This window comes from Carassius gibelio, chromosome A6 (genome assembly GCF_023724105.1).
Source record: "Carassius gibelio isolate Cgi1373 ecotype wild population from Czech Republic chromosome A6, carGib1.2-hapl.c, whole genome shotgun sequence".
In the NCBI taxonomy this organism is placed as follows: Eukaryota; Metazoa; Chordata; class Actinopteri; order Cypriniformes; family Cyprinidae; genus Carassius; species Carassius gibelio.
In genome coordinates this window covers 16,165,593-16,180,849 of record NC_068376.1, presented here as the reverse complement: position 1 = coordinate 16,180,849, position 15,257 = coordinate 16,165,593, and the positions used below count along the sequence as shown (strand labels likewise).

Sequence of the window (15,257 nt, the reverse complement as noted above, 5' to 3'; positions counted from 1 at the left end):
AATAGCGAAAACTATGACTTTATTCATCATTGTCTTCTCTTCCGTGTCTGTGTGAGAGAGAGAGTTCAAAACACTGCAGTTTAGTGATATCCAGTTCACGAAAGAATCACTCGATGTAACCGGATATTCTTGAACCAGTTCACCAAATCGAACTGAATGTTTGCGTCTCCAATAAACACAAATTAACAATTAATCCACAAATTAGCTGTTAACTTTTGTAATTTGGATGACACTCCCTGAGTTAAAACAAACCAATATCCTGGAGTAATTCGTTTCCTCAAACAGTACAGTGACTGAACTGCTGTGAAGAGAGAACTGAAGATGAACACCGAGCCGAGCCAGATAATGAACAAAAGACTGACTCGTTCACGAATCAAGAACCGGTTGCATCGGTTTTCGGATCACCAGTAGAGATGGGAAGTTTGGTTCTTTTCCGTGAACCAGTTCTTCCGGACAGTTCGATTCAATAAACGGGTTGAAGAAAATGGTTCACCAGTTCTTTTGCGCTCGAAGTAATGACGTCATTGGCGATGATTGCTCTTGATTCTTTTCGGTTGCTCTTGAAATCCTTCGGTTTACCCGCGCTCATAACATTAGCACAGAATCAGTTAAGAATCAATCACCAAAAGAATAAGTTTGGTTCAGACGCTCTGTGTGTCAGTCTGCTTCATACAAATGAGTCAATCCTTCGTTCATTCTCTGGCTCGGCTCGGTGTTCATCTTCAGTTCTCTCTTCAGTGTACTGTCAGTCAGTGTACTGTTTGAGTACATGAATTACTCCGGGAAATTGGTTTGTTTGAACTCAGAGGGAGTGTCAGCCACATTAAAAAAGTTAACAGCTTAAGTCATTTGTGGATTAATGCGTATTGGAGACATGAACCGTTTCAAACGATTCAGTTTGATTCTGTGAACTGGTTCAAAAAGATCCGGTTACATCGAGTGATTCGTTTGCCAACTGGATATCACTAAACTGCAGTGTTTCAGACCCGGAAGAGAAGACAATGCTGAATAAAGTCGTAGTTTTTGCTATTTTTGGACCAAAAATTATTTTCGATGCTTCAAAAAATTCTAACTGACCCTCTGATGTCACATGGGCTAATTTGATGATGTTTTTATTACCTTTCTGGACATGGACAGTAGACCGTACACACACTTTCAATGGAGGGACTGAGAGCTCTCGGACTAAATCTAAAATATCTTAAACTGTGTTGCGAAGATGAACAGAGGTCTAACGGGTTTGGCGACATGAGGGTGAGTCATTAAAGACATAATTTTCATTTTTCAGTGAACTAACCCTTTAAGTTTTGACAATGCTGCGCAAGTGACCACTAACTTAGGTGCCACAGTGGAGACGAGTGTCATATTGTTTCGAAGCCTCAACACGATTCGGCACATTTGTTTCAACTGTTTCACAAAATATAAAGTGTGGTATATTTGTGTGTTCTGGATATGAAGTTGGATCACGAAGAGCCGGTTTTGATCACAGACAGTATAAAAACAGGTATTAATACATCTAATACATTAATACATCATTAATACATCATGAATTCTATACACTGTGCGACTTTTATTATTGGAGAGTATCCGAAAGCATGACTGTAAATGCTTCGCCCTCTTCTGGAAGAAGAGTGTGGAGCAGCAGGTCATGTTTCTGCTCGCACCCAAAAAGGGAAAGTTTGGGCATGATATAGTAAATGATATGTGGGGTATTTTGAGCTGAGACTTCACAGAGATATTCTGGGGACACCTGAGACATTACATCTTATAAAAAGGGGCATAATAGGTCCCCTTTAAAGCCAATAATTTAATCTGTATAGCATGATTCAATGTTTTTTTTTAATTCTTAAATATATTCAATATTTCCTTTTCTAGCAAAAACTAATTCATTAAAAAAATGCATTGCGTTCAAATTTACTTTATTTTCATATGGTCATTAAGAGAATGCTAGTAAAAGATGATGCTGTACAACAGTTAGGCCTAATTTATATGAAAGGGAATTATTAATGTCTGACGTAGCAATCCTCTGTCTAACGGAGGTATGTGGGTGTTGTCTCCTATCTCATCTCATGTTCCAGCACCAAGTGGGGATCAGAGAGTGTTTGCTTGGTCACATGATCAGCTGTGATGGATATATGGCTATTGATAGCTGAATCATGGTCTGGTCTACAGTAAAAATCAGAGAGGACAAATACTATAGCTACTGCACCTTTCAAAAGCATCACCTCTGCCTTGCATGTAGTTGTTTAATGTAAATTATGCTACATTTGAAGGTAAAATTAGTATTTTATTATTATTATTATATTATTATTGAAATCAGAGAATTAGAAAATGCCCTCCATCTACCTCTACCTGTACAAAACTCCAAAAGAGATGGAAGCAAATATTTTGTCACAGTTTTGCTCTGTATGCTGGCATGTCATCTAACTTTGACAAAAGTGGACAGCGAATGCCTTTATATAGAACATATCTTAATTACCATCCTGAAACACAACACCACATACAGATCTAAGGCAGGCAAGTACTTGCACCCTAAAATAGAAAGTACAAGTACACTATTTTGCCAACAAGATGGAGATGTTTAACTTTCGTCTGATCCCTTGTCATCACGTAGTCTAAAACATTCCATATACCAAATGTAGAATGTAGACTCATTACAAATAAAAGCTTCAACAGGTGATCCACGAACCCTACAGGGACCACGTTTGCACTCCATGGCGTGCAGCAGTTATTATTATTAATAGGATAGTTCACACAAAAATTACTCATCCTCATGTTGTTCCAAACCTGTAAGACCTTTGTTCATCTTGGGACACAAATTACGATATTTTTGATGAAATCATACTTTTCTGACCCTGCATAGACAGCAACACAACTGACACGTCAACATTACGGTTGAACCACTGATGTCACATGGACTATTTTAATGATATCCTTACTACCTTTCTGGGCATTGAATGTGGTAGTTGCGTCACTGTCTTTGCATGCTCAGAAAGCTTTTGGATTTCATCAAAAATATTTTAATTTGTGCTCCAAAAATGAATGAATTTGTGTAATTAGTGACAGAATTTTCATTTTTGGGTGAACTATCCCTTTAAAGCTGCAGTAGGTAACTTTTGAAAAAATATATTTTTTACATATTTGTTAAACCTGTCATTATGTCCTGACAGTAGAATATGAGACAGATAATCTGTGAAAAAATCAAGCTCCTCTGGCTCCTCCCAGTGGTCCTATTGCCATTTGCAGAAATTCATCCGCTCCCGGTAAGAAACAACCAATCAGAGCTGTGGTCCGTAACTTTGTTTGTGTTCAAAATGTAGAAAAATGTATATAATAAGCGAGTACACCATGAATCCATTTTCCAAGCCCTGTTTTTAGCTTGTCCTGAATCACTAGGGTGCACCTATAATAAGTGTTTATATTCGGACTATTTTAGATTGCTTCGGAGATACCGTGGCGGAGTAACCCAGTACCTTTGTGATTCTTCATAGACATAAACAGAGAGAAGTAGTTCCGGCTACAATGTTCTTCTGCAAGAAGCAAGCAGTTCTGTTTATTAACCGCTAGAGCATCAAAAGTTACCGACTGCAGCTTTAACTATTAATATTTATATTAACAAATGTTTAATGCAAAATAGAGCATGTTGATGGCAAGTTCATTAATCTGTTGTCTGAAGAGTTTTTGCAGGTCTGTGATTTGTAGTGCATTAATAACAAATCAAGAAGTTGTGCACCAGACCTCAGGCCTTTACAAACCTGACAAACTGATGACCCTGGACAATATGATCTTGAAAATGTATCCAGAGGACAAGACTGCTATCTGTTCAACCATGAAAAGGCAAGGTCCAGCAGCTGTCAAAGTGGAGCTGAAGATAGAGGCAAAAAGACACTTTAAGCTTGTGATTAGAGACAATGTTAGAGATTTTGAATTTAATCTGATTTATTTTGCCATCAATTAAAAGCAGACAGTTCTAAAGCCTTTCTCATTTAATCTATAGAAACAAATTTAAATTGTCATTTTAAAGACAGCATCACTAAAGCTAAGCTATAGAGCGGCCTATTATAGCTGAAGAACTTGAATGCCAAGAAATGTCCGCATGTACCCAGAATTTGCCTGCGGCATGAATTGGAATGTGGGATTCACCTTGTCACCCTCTGTTTCAATCAAACTCTGAGACTTTTTTGTGTGGTTTTCTGATATTCTTTCCTTTGTCTCCCTCTGTGTGTGCAGGTGGCTAGACACAATGATTAACAACACCACTGACCCACACCAAATCATTCATGAGGCAGTTATTTACCCAACGCAAAAACCCTCTGGACCTGGTTCTCTGGTGGGGTGGGGAAGGCAAAGTCTGTTTAATCTTATTTGCAACCATATGTTTCGCTTGTAAAACATAAAGGATCTCATTTACATATATACAAGACAGAAAGCTTACAAATGCATGCATTTATGATGAAAACTGACATAAGGTGAGTTTTGCTCCATATTATTTTATGGTGTCTGGTAATAACTACTCTTTGTATTTGCTTGTTGTTTTGATTCTAAGAACAGTAATTGCATATTTGAAATAGTACTTGACTCTAGCAATTATGGTGACAAACTCAGCAAGTACAGAGTTTAATATTTAGCTGGTTTACTATAAATAAATAAGTGAAGAGTTCTTGAGTAGAAAGTTCAGCCAACTTTATTTTAGAACTGAATGCTTAATCTGTAAAATAATCATTGGTGCTAATTGTATGTTCATTTCTTCTGTTTAAGTACTGACTGCATTCATAGGTCTCAACCATTCAACACAAGTACTATACCAAATAATTGACTAAAATACATACCCCATGATAATATATAGATAGATAAAAATAATCAGCAGTAATTACAAACCAATATTTGTAGCAAACCCCTTCTGAGTGACATCTTAATTTTGGCTGAATTTGCAACAGTGTTACTCATTTTATCATATTTGTATTTGATTTATTTTTACAATTTATAAAGTGTATAATTTATTTATAATATATAATCCTATAAGAAATTCTAAAATGAGCGTGTGGAATTGGACATAAAATATATAGAATTGAACATTTTCTGATGGTTCAAATCCAGTATTTACCCTATTCGTGGAAAGTGCTTTCAAACCATAGACAGTAGAAAAACAGTTTCAAACATGTAACTATTCATGTGTAACAAACTGGGTTTGGTTGCTTAGTAACTTCAAGACACCGGTCAGGTGTTTCGCGCGTAAATCCTCCCGTAAACTTTAGCTCCGCCCACACGCACTTCCTCTATTTGACAGTACATTTCTGTTTATCAGAGACATTTTCTCATTCATCATTTCGTACGCATGGATATCGTGGCAGCGTTGACGGTTTTAAAACGACAGCTTTGTTTTGAGGTATGTATCAGCCTGTAAATGTGTTTTTGTGCGGGTTTAAAGGTGGCGGATATGCAGTGTAGAGAACTGGTGCAGACTGGTTGACTCTGCTGTTGTGCGCGCAGCTCTGAATGTACCATAAACAATGAGATGAGCGGGGACCCTTACATGTGCATAAAGCCCTCTCAGGTAAGGATTAGTAAGTTGTCCTTTTGTACCGACACTTTTACCGCTTTAACACAACAGAGTCATACGACTTTCAACGGTTTCCTGCCTGAGCGGCGTTAATCTGCACAGAACCGCGAAGACATGACAAGTCACCGGATTGCGTTCACAGGGATTTACAGTCCCTTCCTGTAAATCGCGTTTTGCTCGCGGTTTACGCCTTATTGGGAAGCAAACCCTTGTCGTATGTATGGCGTGACCCGGTATAGAAACACAATGGAGTGAATGCCCTCAAAATGACGTCTCCCAGACGAGTGGACCGCATATTTGTCTACAACTGAGTCCCCATTACTGCAGGGACAAGTGGATAAAACTGTGTTTCAGATTCTCAGGAATTAAAGTGCTGCATGGATGACGTTTGATGACGTTTATATGAGACAGTAAGTATGTACGATATGTTATTCATTAATTTCTGAAATATTACAAATTGTCGAGGTTTTTTTTTTAGGTTATGTTTATGAAGACTGTCAGAGTAGTATAGTTCAGTCAAAGCACGATGGTTTGGGCACTTTTCGAAGGAGACTGTAATTGACTGTTCAAACAGTTGCACAGGCTAATTTATAACAAGTGATATGAATGTCAGTTATCTTGTAAGAAGTTACTGATTTATCTAATTTTAGGTAATTCATATTACATAATTTGTTTCATAATATTGTACACTATTTCATATCCCCAGAATTTCATCCAGCAGGACAGTTGTTGTAGACACAACCACTGCAGTCAAGTTGATGTAAAGTGTTAATTTCAAAGAGTTTGAATTTAGGTTTAGATTAACATTTTTTTAGACACATTTGGTGATGTTGGATTATGTGCAGAAGATATTTAAAATTTTTGGTTGACCTTAATATTATTCTTGAATTCCTGATTTTGATTTCTTACACTTGACTTGGTAGGTATTGTTCAGTTTCAGCCTTTAATCCGTTTTTCCCTTTACACATATACATAAATGTTCATACACTATTACAATAACACTTTATTTTACCTCAATGACCTACAGCCACCTGTATATGTGATATACAGTAGGCTATATGTATATTTCAATAACCTCTATATGGGACACATATGGTTGCCCCAACACTGAAATGTGCAGGATAACATGAAGAGACATGATTGGTTAACAGCTTTGTCATTTAAAATTTCTGTTTGAGACACAGCAAATGAGAATAACAGATGCAGCCGTGACCTAGTTATGGGGTAAAAGCCCAGACTGAGGTTAAATAAGGCTAGCTGTGATGGTAATAGAGTCTTTTGTGGGTTAAGGTTGTGTTACCTAGGTGAGGTTTAAAACTGAGTCTTCTCATCACCATAGACTGGTAAAAAATGAGTGAAAGACCAGAATTCATTTTGCAGCTCTGATTTATTATATTATCAGAATACAGCTATACTCTCAAAGTTATATAAAAAAAAAAAAAAAAAAAGTAAAATAAAAAATTTAGACAACCTGTTTCCAAATAAGCCAATTCAATTGTTTTGCCATCTTTTTGTTTCAGGAAATAACAATTAATTTGATTTCAGGCAGAAAAATTTGTTTACCTCAAGTTTGTCTTTATAAAAATAATGTGAATAATTCCTGTGTAACTTGCAGCTTTAGACAAAATGGCAAATCCTTTCCAAATAGCTTTTCTAGACACTCCAACATACCGTTCAACCCTCTACATTGCTACATCAATTATATATATATATATACAAAAGCTATGATAAAGACATTTATAATGTTACAATTTCTATTTCAGATAAATGCTGTCCTTCTAAACTTTCTATTCATCAAAGAAACCTAAAAAAATATATACTCAGCTGTTTTCAACATAATAAATTATTTTTGAGCAGCAAATCAGAATATAAGAATGATTTTTGAAGGATCATGTGACTGGAGTAAAGATGCTAAAAATATAGCTTTGAAATGTATAAATTACATTTTAAAATATTTCCAAATATAAAACAGTTATTTGAAATAGTAAAAATATTTCTAAATGTTACAGTTCTTGCTGTATTTTGGATCAAATAATTGCAGGCTTGGTAAGCAGAAGATAATAATAATAATAAAAGTTAAATATATGAATATTAATTAGGTGAGTCTGAGACAATTATTTGACAGTGATTTCACATTTATTGTTTGTATGAAGGCTAAATAAATAATAAAAAAACATCTATTTATTTGTGCTGTTTTTTTTCTTCTAAAATATTATATGGTTTTAAATGAGGTGTCATAGACTTGGCAAATACATTTTTCATAAGTTTGTATGCTCAGACATCTGCTGTGGGCGTTCTTGGCAGATTTTTTTTTTTTTTAATAGTGTTCAAATCGATATCAGAATTATATTGTATCGACCAAACTTAAGAACTCTATTGTGATATAAATTTTGGCCATATTGTCCAGCCCTAATCTATTCCAGTAATAAGGTAATTATCAGAAGATGTTTGTGTAAGCATTTCCTGTTTGTGAATGCTATAAAATTACATTCTTTTGAGAATCCGGATTATGTCATATCCTATCAATCCATATACTTTATTTATTGCTTGTAGTGAAACAGAGCATTTCTGTTGTAGACTCTTCAAAACATTTGCAAACCAGCCTGCTTAACATCTCTGCTCCTAGGGTAAGTGTGTGTAACCTTCCATCTTATTTTGGATAGACAATGGGAAAAGCAATTCTCAGACATTCTCTGATGTCTTGTTGAGTCCTACTTTACCAGTCTTTGAGCATTACATTTATAAGGTGACTTAATATTATTCACAGTCTTGCTGGTGGCTGTGTGCTCAATTTCCACTTTATGTAATAGGCTGGTATTAATTTTTACTTTAAAGGACTGATTTTTTCTTTTTTCACAGTAAAGTACCATCAAAGAAGTGATGAGCTCTGCAGATGTTAATACTTATAAAATGACAGATCTACCAAAATAGATCACCCTGCTGAAATATCCAGCCAGGATCTAGATTTTTGATTTTACACTGTCTATCTATGTGCTTTGATGTAAATTGCATCTGTACGTTATTATGTGCCCTTTGAGAAATCACAAGTGCTTTTCTAACCCAATGGCTACACACTGAGAGAGTAGTAATTGTTGTTTATGGCAATCTGACTTGGCTAAATAAGATATTGTGTAATTGCACTAAATTAGAGACTAATTAAAGCAGATTAAGGACTTCTGCACATACAGCTACTACTGTAACTAATGCCAATCTTGAACTGGACTGCACCACTTTAAAGTTGTTCATCTGTGACACACACTATTTATTAATTATTTTACATTTATTGACTGAAATACAAAATGATTTGTATTATTAACTTCAACGTTTTCCACATGCTTCTTAGATTCTTACACCTTCCTTACAGTTGACATGTTAACATCTAAGGCGTAAGATTTGAACGGAAGATCAAAGTACTTGTGACTTGGATGGAATGTGATTGTCTTGTGAAGCAAGTCTAGACTTTGTTTTATTAGTAGAAAGGCCTCATGGAAAAAATACAAGTATTAAGTAATAGTACATGTAATCTGATAACACTTTCCTTTAAGGAGAATAACTCCAATAACGAATTCATGTTACTGAAAACATTTATGATTTATATACGTAACAGCTTTATTAGCCAAGTAAAATACAAGATAATTAATCCTTAATAAGACATTGAGTCAGTTGTTTCCTGACAGTGAGAAGGTCATTCAGTTTGGCCTGTTGGATGTTTATAGTTAAGTCTTACCAATGTGAAAGCTGAGCTTCTCACATCCATAGAACGCCTGCGAAATGCCTGAATATTAGTGCAGGGACTTGCAACTTGATATGAAAGACAACATTGTCTTTGGCCAGGTTTCGCCACTGCAGGACTTTTATCTTCATGCAGTACAGTATGGGCCCACTAAGACTGATAATCTAATGAGAAAGTCTAATGCAGTGCTTTAGAGCCTGAGCAGTGATCAAGCTCTGTGCTGTGAAAACCGATATAAGACAAAGACACTAGGATGTCTCTCCAAGTGATGGGACCATTTGTTATCTCTAGTGGTGTAGTAGGCCACTCCTTGCATTTGTAGATTGATTTGATGAAAAATGATTTGTTATGTCAAGCCTGTATTTCTCATAGCAGTGAGTGTAACATTGAGGCACTTGATGTGTTTATTAGCTTAAAGAACGAGCGAAAATGAAAATGTTGTATATTCAAGTCATTGTATAGAATTATGCATTTTATTATATTAAGGTGTGTGTGTGTGTGTCTGTGTGTGTGTATATATATATATATATATATATATATAAGATTTTAATAGATGTTAAATATCAGATAAATTTGACGTCTTTGACAAGGCAAGGTTAATTGAGGTTGTAAAATGGCATGTGGTGTGACTTTCCAAATATATATATATATTTGTTATATATATATCACTTGTTATATATTACCTTTGAAAAGATAACTTCTTGTTGTTTTTCCCACATGTGTACACTTCATGATAACACCAGAAATGTATTAAATAAAAAAATATTCGTTTTTTTCAAAGCCATGTTAAATCAACATTAATACAGAGTACATATATAATAAGTTACATGTATTTTAAATGTTTTTTCTCGTACACTCTTATTTGTCATTGATAATACTGTGTACTAAATACATGTTTATGTTTTTTATGTCTTCATATAGGAATGTTTACCCTCACAGAAGTTGCCTCTCTAAATGACATCCAGCCAACTTATCGGATACTAAAACCATGGTGGGACGTCTTTATGGATTACCTGGGTGTGGTCATGCTTATGCTGGCCATATTTGCTGGGACAATGCAGTTAACCAAAGATCAGGTGGTTTGCCTTCCTGTTCTGGAATCATTGGAGGACCAAACCCCTGTGGCCATAGAAAGGCTCCGAGAGAAAGCCCTTGGCTCAGGGACAGGAGGAGGCCATGTGACATTGGCAGCTGCACCTTCAGCAAGCAAAGAACAAACCGACAGTGTTGTCCAACACTTCTCACAGTCGTCTCCTGTCAGGCAACCTCAGCCTACGGGTTTACGAACAAATCTGGATTTTCAGCAGTACGTCTTTGTTAATCAGATGTGCTACCATGTTGCCCTTCCGTGGTATTCAAAATACTTTCCATATCTAGCTCTTATTCACACTATTATTCTCATGGTAAGCAGTAACTTTTGGTTCAAGTATCCAAAGACCAGTTCCAAAATTGAGCTTTTTGTGTCTATTTTGGGTAAGTGTTTCGAGTCCCCTTGGACAACCAAGGCATTGTCTGAGACAGCCTGTGAAGACTCTGAAGAGAATAAGCAGAGATTGACTGGAGCCTCTACATTACCAAAGCATCTTTCAACCAGCAGTCAGGAGGGAAGTCCAAATCCATCCACACCCATGCTTGTGAAATCTAGCATTAAGTTTTCTGCAGAGAAGCCAGTCATTGAAGTTCCAAGTATGACCATACTTGACAAGAAAGATGGAGAGCAAGCTAAAGCACTTTTTGAGAAGGTTAGGAAGTTCCGTACACATGTAGAAGACAGCGACATGATTTACAAACTCTATGTAGCTCAAACAATAACAAAAACGGTCAAATTCATTCTCATTCTGTGTTACACCATGACCTTTGTCACGTCCATTAAATTCGACCATGACTGTGAGCCTGAAATTAAGCATTTAACTGGATACGCAAAATTTAAATGCACCCATAACATGGCTTTCATGTTGAAAAAACTCCTTGTTACCTACATTGCCCTCATTTTTGTTTATGGCTTGGTTTGCATTTACACACTTTTTTGGCTATTCAGACGGCCTCTTAAAGAGTACTCTTTTGAGAAAGTTCGAGAAGAAAGCAGTTTTAGTGATATCCCAGATGTGAAGAATGACTTTGCTTTCCTCTTACACATGGTGGACCAGTATGACCAATTGTACTCTAAACGTTTTGGTGTCTTTCTCTCAGAGGTAAGTGAGAACAAACTGCGGCAAATCAGCTTAAACCACGAGTGGACCTTTGAGAAACTACGCCAACACGTGACTCGCAATGCCCAGGACAAGCTTGAGCTGCATCTTTTTATGCTTTCTGGCGTTCCTGATGCGGTCTTTGACCTCACTGATGTAGAGGTCCTAAAACTAGAACTCATCCCAGAGGCACGTATCACAGCGAAAATTTCCCAGATGACCAACCTCCGCGAATTGCACTTTTACCACTGCCCCGCCAAAGTTGAACAGACTGCATTCAGTTTCCTCCGCGATCACCTTTGCTGCCTTCATGTCAAGTTTACGGATGTAGGAGAGATTCCCACTTGGGTTTACATGCTAAAGAACTTGAGAGAGCTCTACTTGGTGGGAAACTTGAACTCCGAGAATAACAAAATGATAGGATTAGAGTCCCTCAGGGACTTGAGGCATCTAAAGATCCTACATTTGAAGAGCAACCTTACCAAGATCCCGACTAACATTACGGACTTATCACCCCACCTGATCAAACTTGTGGTTCACAATGATGGTACTAAACTCTTGGTGTTAAATATCTTGAAAAAGATGATGAACCTTGCTGAACTGGAGCTGCAAAATTGTGAATTGGAACGGATACCGCATGCAATTTTTAGTTTGACCAACCTGCAGGAGTTGGACTTGAAATCGAACAATATCCATACCATTGAAGAGGTCATCAGCTTCCAGCACCTCAAGCGGCTTAACTGCCTCAAACTGTGGCACAATAAAATAATTTCCATTCCATTGTCCATAAGTCATGTTAAAAACCTGGAGTCCCTCTATCTTTCACATAACAAACTAGAGACCTTACCTACCACTCTGTTCAGTCTTCTTAAACTTAGATACCTGGATGTTAGTCAAAACTCCATCGTAGTGATTCCTCCAGAGGTGGGTTTTCTCCAGAATCTACAGCACTTTGACATCACAGGAAACAAGGTGGAAGTGGTACCCAAGCAGCTGTTTAAATGCACAAAGCTGCGTAGCCTATACCTTGGGTACAATTGCATCTCATTGCTGCCAGAGAAAATTGGGCAGCTGCTGCAGCTGACTCATCTTGAGCTGAAGGGCAACTGCCTGGATTGCCTGCCTTCACAGCTTGGCCAGTGCCGACTCTTGCGCCGAAATGGCCTCATTTTGGATGATCACCTTTTTGATTCACTACCCCTAGAGGTCAAAGAGAGCCTAAGTCAGGAAACCAGTGCTAATTTTGCTAACGGAGTGTGATTTTTGACCTGGAAAGAAAAACCCCGGTAAGATGGTTTTCTGAGTGAATGGAATTAGAGAGCGCAAAAGGCAGTGTTTCAGTACTTTTTTTTTTTTTTTTTGTCATTTAAATTTTTGTCCAGAAGTTTTATCCAGGACTGTTACATGCGTACGGAATGAGTCCAGTATCAAAGCTTATGTTATTTGTTTGCACAGGCCTGAAGAAATAGCCGGTAAGCCGAAATAAACATTTGTGAACTTTATGCTTAGTGCATAGAATTCTGTTAAAAGTATTCAAATGTTTGAAATTTTTATGATTGTTATATTTTGTTATTTTAGAAAAAAAAAATATTTTTTATGATTTGCCCATTTTACAGTGGAAATATAATTCCGATCATTTATGTTAACATTTTCACAAGCTGTTATCCGCACAGTCTGCATCACATGCATTGTGTACTGTGGTGCCATTAATGATTGTATTTATTGTTTGGGAGAACCCAGAACAACTGACATTTTATTATAAAGTTAATCTAAACTAGTGTATCTGTTAGTCTAAACTACTGTACTTGGCTATAAAGGGTAAAAAAAATAATTATAAAAAATAGTTGAAAAGGTCCCCCTGGTACTCCTCAAAAAGGAATTCTCATTTGGGTTTAGTGAAAAGTGCACTTAAGCAATTTATCATGTGCACTACGTAGTATTTAAGAAACTGAATGTTTGCATTGATGCAAAGTTATCATATCCATCTGAGATTCACTCACACTATATTTTATACCTCAGTTAATATCTGTTTGATTTTTTTTTATGAGATTGTTCCCCTATTTGATGTCTATTAACCAAAATACATGGAACTGAATAACAATGTTTGTTGATGGAGTGCATTGCACATGATGCCTTTAGTCTGTGCAAGTTTTGGCAATAAAATAGCCTTTTTCTTTTAGCATCATCTTTTTATGTGGGTTACAGAAGTAATGCATAAGTTATGGTGAGCTCATTTGACTTGTGCATGTTTTGTATATAACACCATATGATGGGACAGACCTGTAATGTGCATAGACTGCATGGTCCTTCATGCTCAAAAACACCAGTAGACATATATATATTCTAACATATGATATATATTCTAACATCATATGTTAGCCTGTAACTGTATGAATACAATCTGCTTTAATGTATCCATTACTGGCTGGTAAAGGTAATGAAAATGCTTGCATTGTGTGAATCCCTTTTAAGTTACCTTGCTCTTGACATACTCTGCACTGTGCATGCCCATGCAGTCAGCTTTTGAGGCAAATGCACAAAAAGGTGACTTGACAGATGTTAGGTATCGATATTCACGCAAATGTTGGGATTACATGTTATGTTATATAACTATAACCTGAACCTTTGTTGTTTCATTTTGCTTGACAAAGTAACAGATCTGTCATAGACAAATTAATGAAACATGGTCAAGATTTAATAGTTGTTTTATAGTTGAACCAAAAATTAAGATTGCTAACATTTACTCATCCCGATGCCATTCCAGACATCTAGACAACCTGTATGAAAGAATGAAAGTTGTTTGGATCACATTTACTTTTACATTTTAATATAATATTTCATTTATTATTATTATTATTTTAGTTTATTTTGTGTGTGTGTGTGTGTGTTTGTTATCTATAGGCATAGGCATAGGCAAAAAAGGCATACAGGTTTGAGACAACATGACGTCCATTTAATTTATTTTTCTTATTTTTATTGAAACATATTTTCAAAAGGACACTCACCTCACATTTTTGTGTTTGAGTCGTCTAGTCATTCTGCGGAATTAGACTTCCCACACTGTTATGTTTGTCCTTCTGAAATGCTGCAGGGTCTGATCTGTAATTGGTATCTTTGTGACCCCTCAAGAATCTTTAGACTTGATGTCATTCCAGATGAGGCTTGAAAATAATTTTTGATACATGTGTGAATAACAATAATTATAACCACACGTGACTCTAGAGAAGTTTCAATGTTTTGAGTGATTTTGAATTAGATTACTGTCATAGGTTTTATAAAATGTAACTTTGTGTTCTGTTAGATGTTTGAAATTAAGGTTTGTTTGTTCATTTATGTGGAGATTCATTAATTTATGTTCCATTTCCTAGTTTTACTACAGTGTACCTGATTTGAAATGATTCCATCGAAAAAAAATACTTTGTGTCCATTCAGGTACACAAAACACTTAAATGTTTGTTCTGACTGAGTACTATATGTTTTATTTTTCAGCAAGCTATTTTAGGGTGTATTGCTCTTCAGCCTTGAATGTAGCCTGATACTGCAGCCCTTCATGGTTTAGCCTTTCCGTTTTTGATGGAGAGGAGAATGAATTTGGCTTTGCTTCTAATCACGTTTTGTTTGAAAGGATGTTAAATTTGCAACTTGCTATTTTTAATATAATAAATATATTGAAAATAAATATATTGGTGTCTGTGTTGTTTGAAATGTTAAAATTTACATTACAGCAGTGGTTCTTAATCCTGGTCCATCTCTTCAAAATGTGCAGATCTCGGCAAAT

The 15,257-nt window shown here is 36.2% G+C and overlaps 1 protein-coding gene across 2 annotated transcripts; it reads left to right on the top strand.

The window, feature by feature from the left end:
- The first annotated feature begins 5,261 nt into the window (after positions 1-5,261).
- On the top strand, positions 5,262-15,158 carry LOC128015535 (volume-regulated anion channel subunit LRRC8D-like). 2 transcript variants are annotated; one of them, XM_052599418.1, is made up of 2 exons: positions 5,262-5,383; positions 10,212-15,158. In XM_052599418.1, the coding sequence occupies exon 2, from the start codon at positions 10,214-10,216 to the stop codon at positions 12,737-12,739; it is 2,526 nt and encodes an 841-aa protein (XP_052455378.1). In that variant the 5' UTR covers positions 5,262-5,383; positions 10,212-10,213; the 3' UTR covers positions 12,740-15,158. The 2 variants fall into 2 exon arrangements, with proteins under 2 accessions (XP_052455378.1, XP_052455379.1); XM_052599419.1 differs by lacking the exon at positions 5,262-5,383 and adding an exon at positions 5,399-5,967.
- Positions 15,159-15,257: the final 99 nt, after the last annotated feature.